The 12,862-nt window shown below is 36.5% G+C and overlaps 1 protein-coding gene across 1 annotated transcript in view; it reads right to left on the bottom strand.

The window, feature by feature from the left end:
• Positions 1-836: 836 nt before the first annotated feature.
• Positions 837-12,862, bottom strand: part of NAA15 (N-alpha-acetyltransferase 15, NatA auxiliary subunit) — a 45,694-nt gene continuing 33,668 nt past the window's right edge. The window contains exons 14-20 of the mRNA XM_068942089.1: positions 11,661-11,874; positions 10,267-10,460; positions 8,195-8,303; positions 7,460-7,558; positions 6,552-6,695; positions 5,289-5,386; positions 837-2,281 (exon numbers count right to left, since the gene is read on the bottom strand). Coding sequence (XP_068798190.1) covers positions 2,081-2,281; positions 5,289-5,386; positions 6,552-6,695; positions 7,460-7,558; positions 8,195-8,303; positions 10,267-10,460; positions 11,661-11,874 — 1,059 coding nt within the window. The 3' untranslated portion in view covers positions 837-2,080. The remainder of the gene's footprint in view (positions 2,282-5,288; positions 5,387-6,551; positions 6,696-7,459; positions 7,559-8,194; positions 8,304-10,266; positions 10,461-11,660; positions 11,875-12,862) is intronic.

Raw genomic sequence — 12,862 nt, 5'->3', positions numbered from 1 at the left:
AATACTCAAAAGGCAAGGCCAAAAGCTTATAGTTTGTGTAGACAGGACTGAACTGTCTTCAGTAGCTGCAGAAAACATGCAGTCCAAGTATCTCAGGCTGCAGAAAAGACTGAGATCCAGACATATTTATGACCAGTCATAACTGACCAGACCATTAAGTGACTAGAGTCAATTAAATGCTCTAAAAGTATTCTAGTCCCTAAGCGCCTGGCTGATTAAGCACACAAGGATAGCAACGCAACTTATATTTCCAACATGAACTACAACATAAACAGACACAAGGACAGTCTAACCACGAAGAGAAAGCGGTGCTGAATGCACAAAGAATTGTTTTCTACAGTTAGAAACTGCAATAATCTTCCAAAGTTTCTCAATTTTGTGTGTCAATCACTGAATTCCATGATGTGGAAGAGGAACACTGGGTATTCACTTGATACTCTAACTAAAATCCTGCAGCAAAGAAGGCACTCACTTTAAAAGCTGTAGGTTATTTTCTCCTTGGTTTCATGTGATGAGCCTACAAAAACATTTGAGCACTTATCTCTCTCATTGACACAGTAGACTTGTAGACTGTAGCTCGACTTGGAAAATAAAATTCAACATGACACTGGTGGAACTTAAAAGCCAAGTAGTAAAGCATCCTGTGGTATGGGACTTCCCAGACATTCAGCCTTCATATATAATGTATTTAAACTTAATATATACTCAACATCCACCCATCAGCAATGACATTATCAGCATAACTGGACAGCACAGTAAGCCAAACCCTGAGCTGCACTCTACTAAACCCATTCATTTTCAAAGTACAACAGAGATTGGTTTAAATATTCACACAATTGTTTTTCAAAACATTTTATTGCATTATATTTGGTACCTTATGTTTGACAAAGGAAATTACATCTGTAACTGCAGGAATAAGAAGCTGGTCTGTTATTGAAAAAAAATCTTGGGCCCCTTAAAAGTTACAAAGTCTTGGGCTTGCCTGAAACAACTGAGCAAGAAATATATTCTTAGAAATGTAGGGCTTCAAGTATTACAAACCTGTGACACTGTGGAAAAGTTCCAGAGGTATCTAAACTGCAGCACTTTTTTTTTTCTGCATAACGTGAACAAGGCCTGCTGAGGTTTTAAACTATTAGTCTCTTGATCAGTCAAAATGGTAGTCAGGAGTTCTTCTCTTTGCAACTTCAAGCCATAGTATGTTCTCATTTTGTTTTCACTCTACGTGAAAAATGCATGCTATCTTTCTAATTAGTTGGTGCCACATCACAGTGCATAATTTTATTTGGTTCTTGCATTACAGTTTTAAAAAGTTTGGCCAACCTTGCTGCTAGGTTCATCTCAAAAACAGCAACATTGATTCCCCCCACCCGACCCCCCAAGTTTAACTGAAATACAGATAGAGTTTTAACTGGTTCCTTCAGTTAAAAACTGTGGCGCAAGAACACCAAACTGATCGTGTACAGTGAATTTCAGAGACACAACAAGCTTATTGAACACACTATGTTTCTTAATTCTGCTTGGTATCTGTATGTCCCAGCATCCACAACATCACATCTATGTTGTAGGTTTCTCTGTATAGTCTGATTCACATTGCATACTTCCTATGGACAGAATCATCCCCGTATCAAAATCAGTCAGATGCTAAAGCCCCAACAACTCTTTGTGCTCAGTGAAAGAATCCAGTGCTAAAACAGCATTTTTGCTGTCTGAGATAACAGTAATCTCACAAGACAATTTTAAAGTAATATTTCTGCCACACACCTGCTCTGATGGCTGTAAGCCTCCAGATTTCATATAAATTAGTTTAAAAACATGGGTAGGTAGGAAAGGATAAGGGTTTTTTTTCTTCAATTTTAGCAGCTTTTAATTTTTAAGAAACCGAACAACCTATATCCAGTAATATGTTAGATATTTTATATATATACTTTGTCAGCAGGATAAAAAAAAGTAAAACTATTTGAAGGCAACATTTTTTTCCTTCCATTCTCTGTGTAAGTTAGAACGATTCAGCAGGTGCGTGACAAAAATATTATACACCAGATATGGTCCAATGTTATTTTTTTTCCAATAAAGTTGTTCATATTTCATTGGCCAGTTCTTCAGGTTCTGCAGAACTATCTCCATTAACTGTGATCTTCATATCCTCTTCATATCCAGGGGGCATGAAAGCCAAAGCATAAGGGAAAAGCTTATGACAATTTGCTCTGTAAGTTTCAGATGCTTCTTTACAGTCTCCAAGGCTACCGTCACATAAAGCTTCTAATACCTCCATACAAGTCTAATTAAAGAGAAAAATAAAGAAGTGTTATGGTTTCTTACGCACTCATCTCAACATTCAAATAAGAAATATAATACTCCAAAGAAGAAACATGAAGCACTATTAGCACACAGAAGCACTGTTTTCAGGTTTCTATCAAATGACATTTTTCTGATTAGACACAACATGAGATACCAGTGTAGCCTGATTTCAAATAATTCAATTTAAAGTGATTTAAAAAAAAAAAAAAAAAGCTAGACAACCTAAAGCTAAAAAATACTAAGTTTCTAATCTGTTATTTTCCTAAAAAAATTTGATTTTCACTGTTTGGCAACCAAGAACTGGGCTGACTTGCAACTAAAAGAGTGTGTGTGTGGTGGGGGGGGAGGGAGGTTCCCCTCACTAATCTGGGGATATATTAAGCATTTAAGCAATACATAGCATGTATTCAGATTTTAATCTTCACCAATAGAAGCAATGAATCCAGAAATATATTATCATTTCCTCTTAATGGTTTCTGTCAAAGTGCTTTCAGATAGAAATTGGAAGAATGTTGAAAGATAATTAAAGTGTAAAAACGGCATCAGCTGAATAAACATAATTTGATGTCAAGACATTTCTGGCAGGGAAAAATATTTTATAATCAAGTGTAAGTGACACTATAGTGTGTCTGTAATTAGTGAATTGAGGCAATTTATTCTGGTCATTATCACATCCTTCAGATACAGCTTCAGTTTTATATTCACTTTTGTTCATTATTTGGCAGAGAAAATGAGGTTTCCTGCTTTTTTTTAAGCTCAGTTTCTCACCTTTTGAATGTGTTATTGAGCTAGAAATTTAGTAAAACAAATAAAGTTATATGTGCAGGCAAGAAGCTATTTTTTCAAAGGTTATTCCGATTTTTTTAAAGTCTGTCTATATGATCTGCTGATGACTTTCTGAAGGTTCAAAGCCTAACAATATCCCTTCAAATTTAGGAAGGGAACACATCACTTGAATACTTTTAGCACGAGGTATTAAGCAGGTCTTTATGCAGGTTATTGTTTCACCTTTAATTATCATTAAACACTTAACTAAACTAAACACTTAACACTAATCTTAAAACTTTTTGTATCTTGAAGGTGAAAAAAGTACTTTCAAGTTCATATGAGAGTAGATGAACACATCTTTTTAAGCACGAAGGGAGATTAACACACCTTCTAATTTAAAGCCTAACTTTAAGTTACTAGCTCTGCTAATTACTAGGGCAAGTAATCTTGGTATCTCTTTCAAGACATTCAGGCTATGAAACTGTGCAACTGTGTAATTAAAAAAAAAAAATCCTTCTTGTCCATCTTACTGCTGTAGTGCTTTCTTGACTTTTACATGGGAGGACCTACCTTTCACTCAAATCCATCAGCCAAAGGGCTTGACTAATACCCACCGGCACTGAACATCCTTCCAACCTGTGTATACCAGCATTAGCGTAGTAAACTAGTCTTTTCCACTACTCTGACATTGTAGCTTTTATTTGTTCTGTGGTATTAACTGCTTTGTCTCCCTGCTTAGGGTTTTGAAGAGCTCTTCAACAATCCCTTTTCCTGCAATTAGCTTTGTGTAACACTGGCCTCCATAGAAGGTCACATATATCCAGATTTATGTCTGGAATGTGTCCTGAGACAACTGCTACTAAAAATCAAATGAGATGAAAAATTTAATCTCTTCGCGCATGAGAACTCCTTTCAACCAATGCCTAGATTCTTTCAGATGCTGCCTTTTTAGAACATCTAAAAGTTTGGTAGAACTCCAGTTCTTGCTTTACATTAGCACTGGAGAGCACTAACACTGAATTTTTTCGGTTTTACCATGATGCTGCATATCTGTTTTTTTACACACTGCTGAGTCAATAAATGCTTCTTGCCGTGCTACAAAATAGCGTTATGCCTCCAAAAACACCTAGTATGTTTGGTTACAGTCTAATCTTCCCCCAGTCAATTCAAAGAATCAGGCAAGAAATACAGCCACAAGGCAATGAATCTATTGAAGAAAATCTAATTTTTTGTTCGTTTTCTCTCTAAGTCTGTTGATAATTCAGCTTAAGCTCTTTGAGACCGCTCATATAGTTTAAAAAAAAATTCCAAACAAGTAAATAGTTTGTAACTTGCTAAATACGCACTTAGGACATGAAAGATTTGCATTTACATTCCATAGCCAGATCAGCTAGAGAAAGAATCTGAATCCTCAGCATCCAAGGCAAGTTTATAAATCACGGCAAATTGTCTTTTCCTGCCTCTTCGTCCCCTCTGTTTTGTCCAAAAATTCTAGTGTTGCCCTGCAAAACCCTTCACAGTTAAACTTCTGATGAATTCAGGATATTCCCAGGAATGTGATTTTTTTTTTTTTTAGAAAATGCTGATTTTTGCCAACAAAATAATACATTTTACTAGAAAACTTACCAATTCTCTTTGCAATAGATCTAAACATCCTCGAGTCCCCAGAAATAAAGAGCACAATAAAGAAAAAGTGCCAGGGGAACTGACAGAAATGAAGCATCCTACACATTGCAATGCCTGCCAAAGAACCTCTTTAATACTTAATTAAGTGTGCTGAACACTCTCATATTGAGGCCAAAGGAAATGGGTTGACTGGGAGACGGAAATAGTTTAGAAAAGACTCCTCCTTGCGAGTTCTTGGCTGTTCAACACCTAAAGCTCTGACAGATGACAACCTTTCCCTGCTGGGGAGCTTTATAATCTTTTGCTATGAGTTCCTTTATGCTTTCCTGTTAGTTGTGGCAATAACGCGCTTTCTTTTGCTAAATAGCTATTTTCATATCATGTACAGGACAAAGCCACATTAATTCAAATGTGCAAAAATGACATTAAATGCTTCAGTTCTGATGAAGCCAGTATGTCTTTCTCTCACATGATATCCCAATCTCCTTACTATATATGCACAGCAATAATTTCAGCTTCCTCTTTATCTCCGTAACTTGCATAAAACTTCTGTAGACACACCGAGTTGTTGACAATCCATAGATGTCTGTTACCTGAAGATTTCTGTTAGTGAGGGTTTCATCCAGGGTCATTGCCAGCTCTATTGCTCTTTTCTGACTGGAGGGATCTAAATAGTACATCATTTTGGCAGCTACAGGAGAAAAATAAGCTTCATGACTCAGTAGAAGACAGACTAAGTCTTATAATATATACAATTATAAAATAAAGATATTAAGACTAAGAAAGGGGACACTGAATTCTATAGAGGTAGTTCCAAATGGAGACATCTGGAACGTTAAGTTTGACATCAGAACAAACAGAAGGGGAGCTTCAAGTCTACTGTCCAATGCTTAAGAAGGTGTAAGGAAAAAGCGTTCAAACAACTAGGCTATGTCTGCCCTGCAGGATAGGAGCACTTTGCAGCGTACTGTGTAGCGCGGAAGACAATGAAGAGAACAAATCAGGCCTGCAGTTCCTTTCTGGCAGCAGTGCTCAGGTTTCCTTCCCACAGAAACCAGGGCACAGAACAGATGGTGTGCACACAGCTCTTGTTGTAATACAGTGTCAGGACAAACGTGTGGCATGGTCCTGAGTTCCACCGCACAGATGTAGCTGAAGGGACTTGATGTCAGAAAAGATGCAGAAAATGAACTCACTGCTCTTGGTGGCCACATCTAGGCAGACCAAGCCACAACAGCAATGCCACCCTGGGAAGTTTATGTCCTGTTTCTCGTGGGGTAAGTATAATACCCGCTGTAATATGTGATCACTATTGATAGATGGCCTTTTATACAGGAATGGTAATCAGCACTAACTAGCTCAGCTCCTTGTTTGGCACACCAACAGTTCTGGATGTTAACTGGCTTGTTGGGCACGCAACACATTTCTGCTGGCGGTCAGCCTCTCCAAATGCCAGAAAAAAATCTCTCCAAATATCAGAAAACTTCATAAATAAAAAATATGACTTCACATAGCATAGCTCATACAAACTATATCACAAACTCATTAAGTATGTTACCGTTAAAAAAATCTTCTGATACATTCAGCATGCAAGAGAAACGAAAACAAGGCAGGGAAAGTCCAAAAGTTTGTATTTTAGCAGCACACAGAAGGAGAAATTGAAGAAACCCTCAGACAAATTGAGTGGTCGTGTTTTCACAAAAACTCAAATAGATAGAAGAAAAGCATTCCTGATGGCAAGAGTGATTTTGTACATCATTGCTGCAGATACTCAGAGGCCATTGCTAAAAGCACAGAGCGCACAGTGCTAAAAGCACAGAAGAGAAGGGGAGATAAAAAGGAAAGACGCAAAATACCTGATAATCTATGTGGTAGTGAGTCATAGTTCTTTTTAAGGAAAGCTTCATTGAAATTCTTTGGATTAGTTGCTCCAAAAAGCCGATTCATTTCTTGGTTTAACACTGTTCTGACTGCATCCGGCAGATCCTTACTTTCAGATACTATTATATTGCAAAAAAAAAAAATTAATAAAAGGTGAGCACAGGCAATCACAGTACAATCTACTTGATATTAAATCCTTTTATTTTAATATTTGTTGCATTTACATCATTAGTATAATTGAAAAAACAAATCTCAAAGGAAGTTGCATAAAACTAAAAAAGGTGGAGATAGTTGGAAAAAAGCTTAACTGCAACACTTTGCTGCTGCTTACAAAAATCCAAAGCTTTTTGCTTAAACTCCCTTCCCACCTTACTGGTTACTCTATTAGGCTTAAAGATTGAGCTTATAAAAATATATTCTTATACGTATCTTGTCTGTAGTCATCAACAGAAAAAGTGGCCTCTGGGGCAAGGAAAGAGAGAGAATCCTTCCAATCCTCTAACAAAACAGGACATAATTCTAACTTTCTCCTTGTACATTGATGCAGGCTGCAAGCAGAAAAGCCACATTCCTCATTCTGCAGTTCCCATTTTTTCAACCACTGGTGAGTGCACTTACTCTTTCAGAGGCTCATCATACTCCTTACAGTCTTAAGGAAAAAAAAACAACTTACTAATACATGTTGAAATAATTACTAAACCCAGCTGTACTCACAATAAGCATACTTAACACCAGTCACTTGTTTAAAAAGCTTTCCAATGTGCATATTAAATATTTTGAATGAATTGTGCTAACAGTCTGTAAACTAAAACCAATGACTGTATGTAAGTTAAGTATCAGCTAGAGGCATGTACAGATGAAGTCATATCAAACAGACACATACCGCTGCTGAAGAGATGAATCATACACTCATGAAGCCAGGGATGACTAGAATCAATAGCAAATGCTCTCTTCACAGACTGAAGCATCAGAAGGAACTTCTCTGGAAAGGACAGCGTTGAGAAAGGGTCAGAAAACTAGTTGGAACTAACTGCATTGCGTTGCAGTAGTATTTAAAGGAGTGTTTAAAGTTACAATGATTAGAACAAATTAAAAGCTGAGCATACTACAAAAGCCATTTTTCTAATACTTCTTTATTTAACCAGTGAATTAAACTTTTCAGAAAACTAGTGACTGCGTTTGAACGTAATAAGCTCTTAAAGCATAATAATATTTAACTGATAGCAGAAAAATTCAAAAGTCAAGAAATTCAGAAGCCCACTTTTCATAGGAACTGCATGCCACTTCTAAATTTACAGCACATAGTTTTGTCAGCGCTGGAATCTGATGAACAACTAGAGATGAAAACGACTAACGAGGGGAAATGCAAGTTGGGAAAATTAATGCTACAGTCGCATGGCTCACAGATTTAAATACAGTAAAGAAACGAGATAATCACCTAGAGTTTCAAACCTCTGATTCTTCACAGAATGCTGATGGCTGGGGTGTCTGTGCAATGAAAAGTTATATGCATCTGCAGCAGTGACTGCTTATATCCCGTTAATATTTTTTGCATAAATTCTAATATACATCTTTGAGAACCACAGTTCACTTACTTTTCATTAGTTTTCTCACTTACCTTTTCGGAAATAAATCTCAAAGGCAAAAAGATGTGTCTCTATTTTGTTCTTCACTAAATTCTTCAAGGGCGTTAAAAATTTAATGGCTTCTTCCAAAGGTGCTTCAACCTACAGAATCAAAGGACCGTCAACGCAGTTAAGCCACAAAACTTAAAACTATTGACTAACTCTCCAACAAGAGGAATTAGTTGTTTCTGGTTTTGAGTCACATCAGAAAGAGTTACTCTCAGAAGGCAACCCACAAGACACAAGATCTACACACACAGGCAACAGAGATGCTGATGACTACTTTATGCTCATAATTGAGTCTGTTTGTGCAAGCTTTGGAAAGGTTCCTGAAGGCTGCCAAGTCATGGCAACATTCTCAGCTAAGATACTAAGGGCAACTAATTTAAAGAAGCTTGAAGCAACTAGATACTGATCATGGTCATAGGGGCTCAGCTAGCATAATCCAGTAAAGGGACTGCTTTAACACAAATAATTCTATGCCAAGATTCTTTACAGACAGGTCACCTGCATTTAGAGAACGAAGATACTTAGAACAAGAATCATCTCTTGTCCTTCTTATTTATGTTTTTATGAATATAGCTACCTTCTAAAAATGGGTTACAAAACTAGGTTGTAGTTTGTCAACGACAATTTAGAAACGTTAAAACAACATATTATTTGCACTGCACAAATAACTGAGTTGAAGACAACGATGGACACCTTATGTAATTCCCAACTAATCATATACTTTAGCATTTTCATAAAAAATTTCAACTATCTATACATGCTGTTATGAGTTGGTGTGCACCAGTTACAACTGAACACTGAAACCATTTAATACCATAATTATAATAAACCAGATTTCAAAGCTATGTCTTTAATGCCAAGGCTACTTATCAACCAATCAAGTTCAGGTGTAACTTTTTCAGGAAAATCGCTGACAGGTGACCAACTACATCTAAAATAGTCTTCGGACCCTGGCCAACTGAATTTGGAGCTCTCTATATAGTGCTTCCAATAAGTAGGGAAGATTAGCCAAAGGGCTTCATCATACAGCTGTAACTATTTCTTGGCGGCAGTCTAGATTTTCCTGGGGTATCCCACTACATCAGAACTCAATTTCAATACGCACCGCTAAGGCGCTTTCATTCTTAATTTGCACTGTAACAAGACTGCTTCTTCCTGCAACCAGCAAGCTAAACAATGGGAATACTCCAGACAGTATTCCTAAACAACTAATCTATTTTTTTTTGTAAAGCCACTTGCTTCCTGGCTATACAATGAAGTTCACTGTCTCAGATTTCAGGTAGTGTCCAAGAGCCAGTAATAGTCATTATCTTGCCATATGAAGATACTGAATACTGTATCTATCAGTACTTGGATAATATCCTACTGCTATTATACTAGAAATTCATTTTCCCAGTCTGTTTTTCAATACCGTTCTCTATATTTTTTCCAAATACTTTCCTGCTCCTTCCAGGTACAACCTTCTACGCATCTCTACATTTTTAATTCAAACCTCAAAATCCATCTCGGCCTAGTCTACTGCTATTTCTATATAGATTCTTTATCCTTTTATTTTTTTGCGTTCAAAACAAACTGCAAACAAATGCTCTTAAAGCATTTAGTTTCTCAGTGGCTCCCGTTTGTCCTCTCTTCCACAGACTGCCTGTGCTTATATAAACCAGAAATTACTGTGGGCCATAGGAATGTAATGATAATCATCTTACATACAGAACAGAGAGACCTCCATCTGCTTAACTAGAAGTAGGGCATAACCAGCAAGCTAGCGCAATTCACACATGAAGATAACTCCATCTGTAGCAAAACGTCTATGCCTTCTTTACTGCTGCCTTTAAGAAGCAGCAGCAAAAGCAGTGATTTCATCATATTTTTGACAGTGTCCCCAACAAACTATCCTAGAAACATTTATTTTTTAAGACATGTCACTTGTGAAGAGAAGCCATACAAAAAACAAACATGTTATCTGAACGGCTCTCAAATTGTGTGCATGTTCATAGTAACTTTTCTACAAATTTGCCTCTTATCCAAACTAACTGCTTAATATTACATCAGCAAGCACCTTTGCCAGTTTCTCAGGGATAAGTTCTTCTTTCGGTCCTCCAATTTCTTCATCATCATCATCTTTCTTCTTTTTCTGATTCCTCTGTTGCTTCTCTTTCTCAGCATTCTTCTTCTCCTCCTCCAGCTGGGCTTTCTTCTGAGCTCTTCTCTGCTTATTTCGTAGCTTCTTTAGCTCCTTGTCAGACATATTTGCTGTAAACAGGCAAAGGGCAAAACACGGCCTATGTTGACTTCTAATATTATCCCCTCTCAATCAGTTGTCAGTTACTGCATCTATTTTTAAATCATATTTACTAACTAGTAAGGCTGCCATTGCATTTGTAGGAGTTTGTTTACTAGCAATACAAACATTTTACAGGCTATGCTACCGCTTCCTCATTCACAAATTCCATTGTGAAATCAGGGCAACAGAAACTAGAATAATAGTACAACAAGCTGAAGGCAGGACCAACTAATTACTGCAGGTCTTCACAAATGCAGTGCCAGGAGTAAAAACACACACCAATACAGATTCATTTATTCCTTAGGCATTACACAACAGGAAAGTTATGTTTAATGTAGTTTGTAAATGGTTTAACAGAAATAAGATTAAATAGTCATATTTTGGCATAGGCAGTTCCAGTTTTGCTTTTAATGCCCAATTTTGCTTTTAACACCCTACAGACATTTTTACATTTGACTCACATTCAGATCGTCGCTCTCTTCAACTAAAGCACGGAGAATTAATTTAAAAAGCATCAAAAAACAGCTACGAGAAATTCTATTACATTTCTACTTTTCTTAATTTGAACCTGAACCTACACAAATGAACTGAGATGGTAAATCTTAAAACCTGACAAATTCCTCTTGGAAGATTCAGTCAACTCTATTCATACCACTTGAGGTGCCCCAAGCCATCATCACTTAAGTTATTCTTCAAACGGAAGACGGACAGGGAAAAGAAAATAAAGGACTGAAATGTTATTTTTCTATCAATAGCAAAAGATGACACCATTTATGTGGCTACTAGTCAAACTTTTGCATACTGATAAAATGCTTAGAAAGAGTCACTCCAAGAACACCTTCTTTGGTCTGCTTCTTTGTGGATCAACCACCATGAGAATGCCATGTTTTCTCAGATATTTTCATACCAAAAATACAATTTTATCCAAAAACTTCTGTAATTGCTAGAAATATGTCAACACAAAAATAGAGCCATTTAATACCTCGATAAACAATAAAATATATTAGTTTAACTTTCACTACACTAATCTTGCAGGCCAAGTTACAATTTGTCCACTTTTAGCGGCAACAAAGTTTTAGGGATCAGTTAACTGTAAGAATAGCAGATGTTCCTAAAATAGTCACCAACTAGGGAAACTGCATATACAATAAATCTTGAGGGTGAAATACCTGTATCAGCCTCGTGTTCTTTATTTTCATCTGTTAGAGGATTATCATGAAGCTTCAAATATATCTCTATGGCAATTCGTGCAGCCTTGAAATAAAACGGATGTTGTCGAAGTACATCTTCTAGTTTTAACAAGTCCACATAAGACCTAAGTGTGATCTTCCTCATACAATAAGTGTGGAAGTCAAACTGGTCATCTGTGATTTCTACAAAATGCTAACACAACAGGACATTATTTAGCTAGCATCCGCAACTGGAAATAAACCTTGATTTATTTATATACATTTTCCAAAAATGGATGGAATAATTTAGTAAAAGACTGCTGTTTGATAAGTAACTCATGTTTCAAAAAATTAATGTACAACTGAAACAAAATAAAATTAAGTCATAGCAAAAACCACAGAATGTATCCTAGCTCAGAATCAGGATTCATGCAATTCATAACCTTTTTAATAACAACCACCCTCTGACAATTTGCAGTTTACGGAAAAAGGTTCTACCCTTGCTGTTGTATTTAAATAGTACTCAAAATTTTTTTTTTCTTATGACCTTGTCTAACTTATTATTTATACTTTTGGCTTCCATAAAAATACTGTGGAAACAAATTCCACCCTTCAATCACATGTGGTGTGAGAAAATACTTCCTTTTGTTTAAGATTCTGCTGCTTCATTGTCACCTGATGTCTCCTCCTTTTTTTTTTTTTTTTTTTTGTGAAACAGTGAGAAGTCATTCCCCTCTTCAACTTCTCCATGTATTTATTATCACATACAACTTTTTCCTAACCTTAACTCAGTTGTTGCTTGCTAAAGCTGAGGATAAAATAGTGCAATAAGCTACCGCACCCTTTTAATGAGAAAGTTATTCCATAGCTTATGTTTTACTAGCTCAATTTTTAAGGAGCTGATAGGGACCCAAGGATGATATTCAAATGTAAACAATACCATGAATTTATATAGTGGCAGAGAAATATTTTCTGTTTTGTTCTCTAGTCTCTTCATAATTCCCAACATGGCTTGCCTTTTTGACTGCTACACTAACACGATGGCTTTTGCAGCGCTGTCTATAATAATTCCAGAATTTCTTTCCTGAGTAGCAATAATTAATGCATGGTCCATTACTACTTATGCATATGCAAAGGCTGCTTGTCCTTTCCTCCCCAACTACATTGTTGAAAATTATGCTTCACAAGGCATTTTATCACTC

This window comes from Struthio camelus, chromosome 4 (assembly GCF_040807025.1).
Source record: "Struthio camelus isolate bStrCam1 chromosome 4, bStrCam1.hap1, whole genome shotgun sequence".
NCBI classification, from domain to species: Eukaryota; Metazoa; Chordata; class Aves; order Struthioniformes; family Struthionidae; genus Struthio; species Struthio camelus.
Note: the sequence above shows the minus strand (reverse complement) of the source record. Positions and strands in the feature narration are given on the sequence as shown.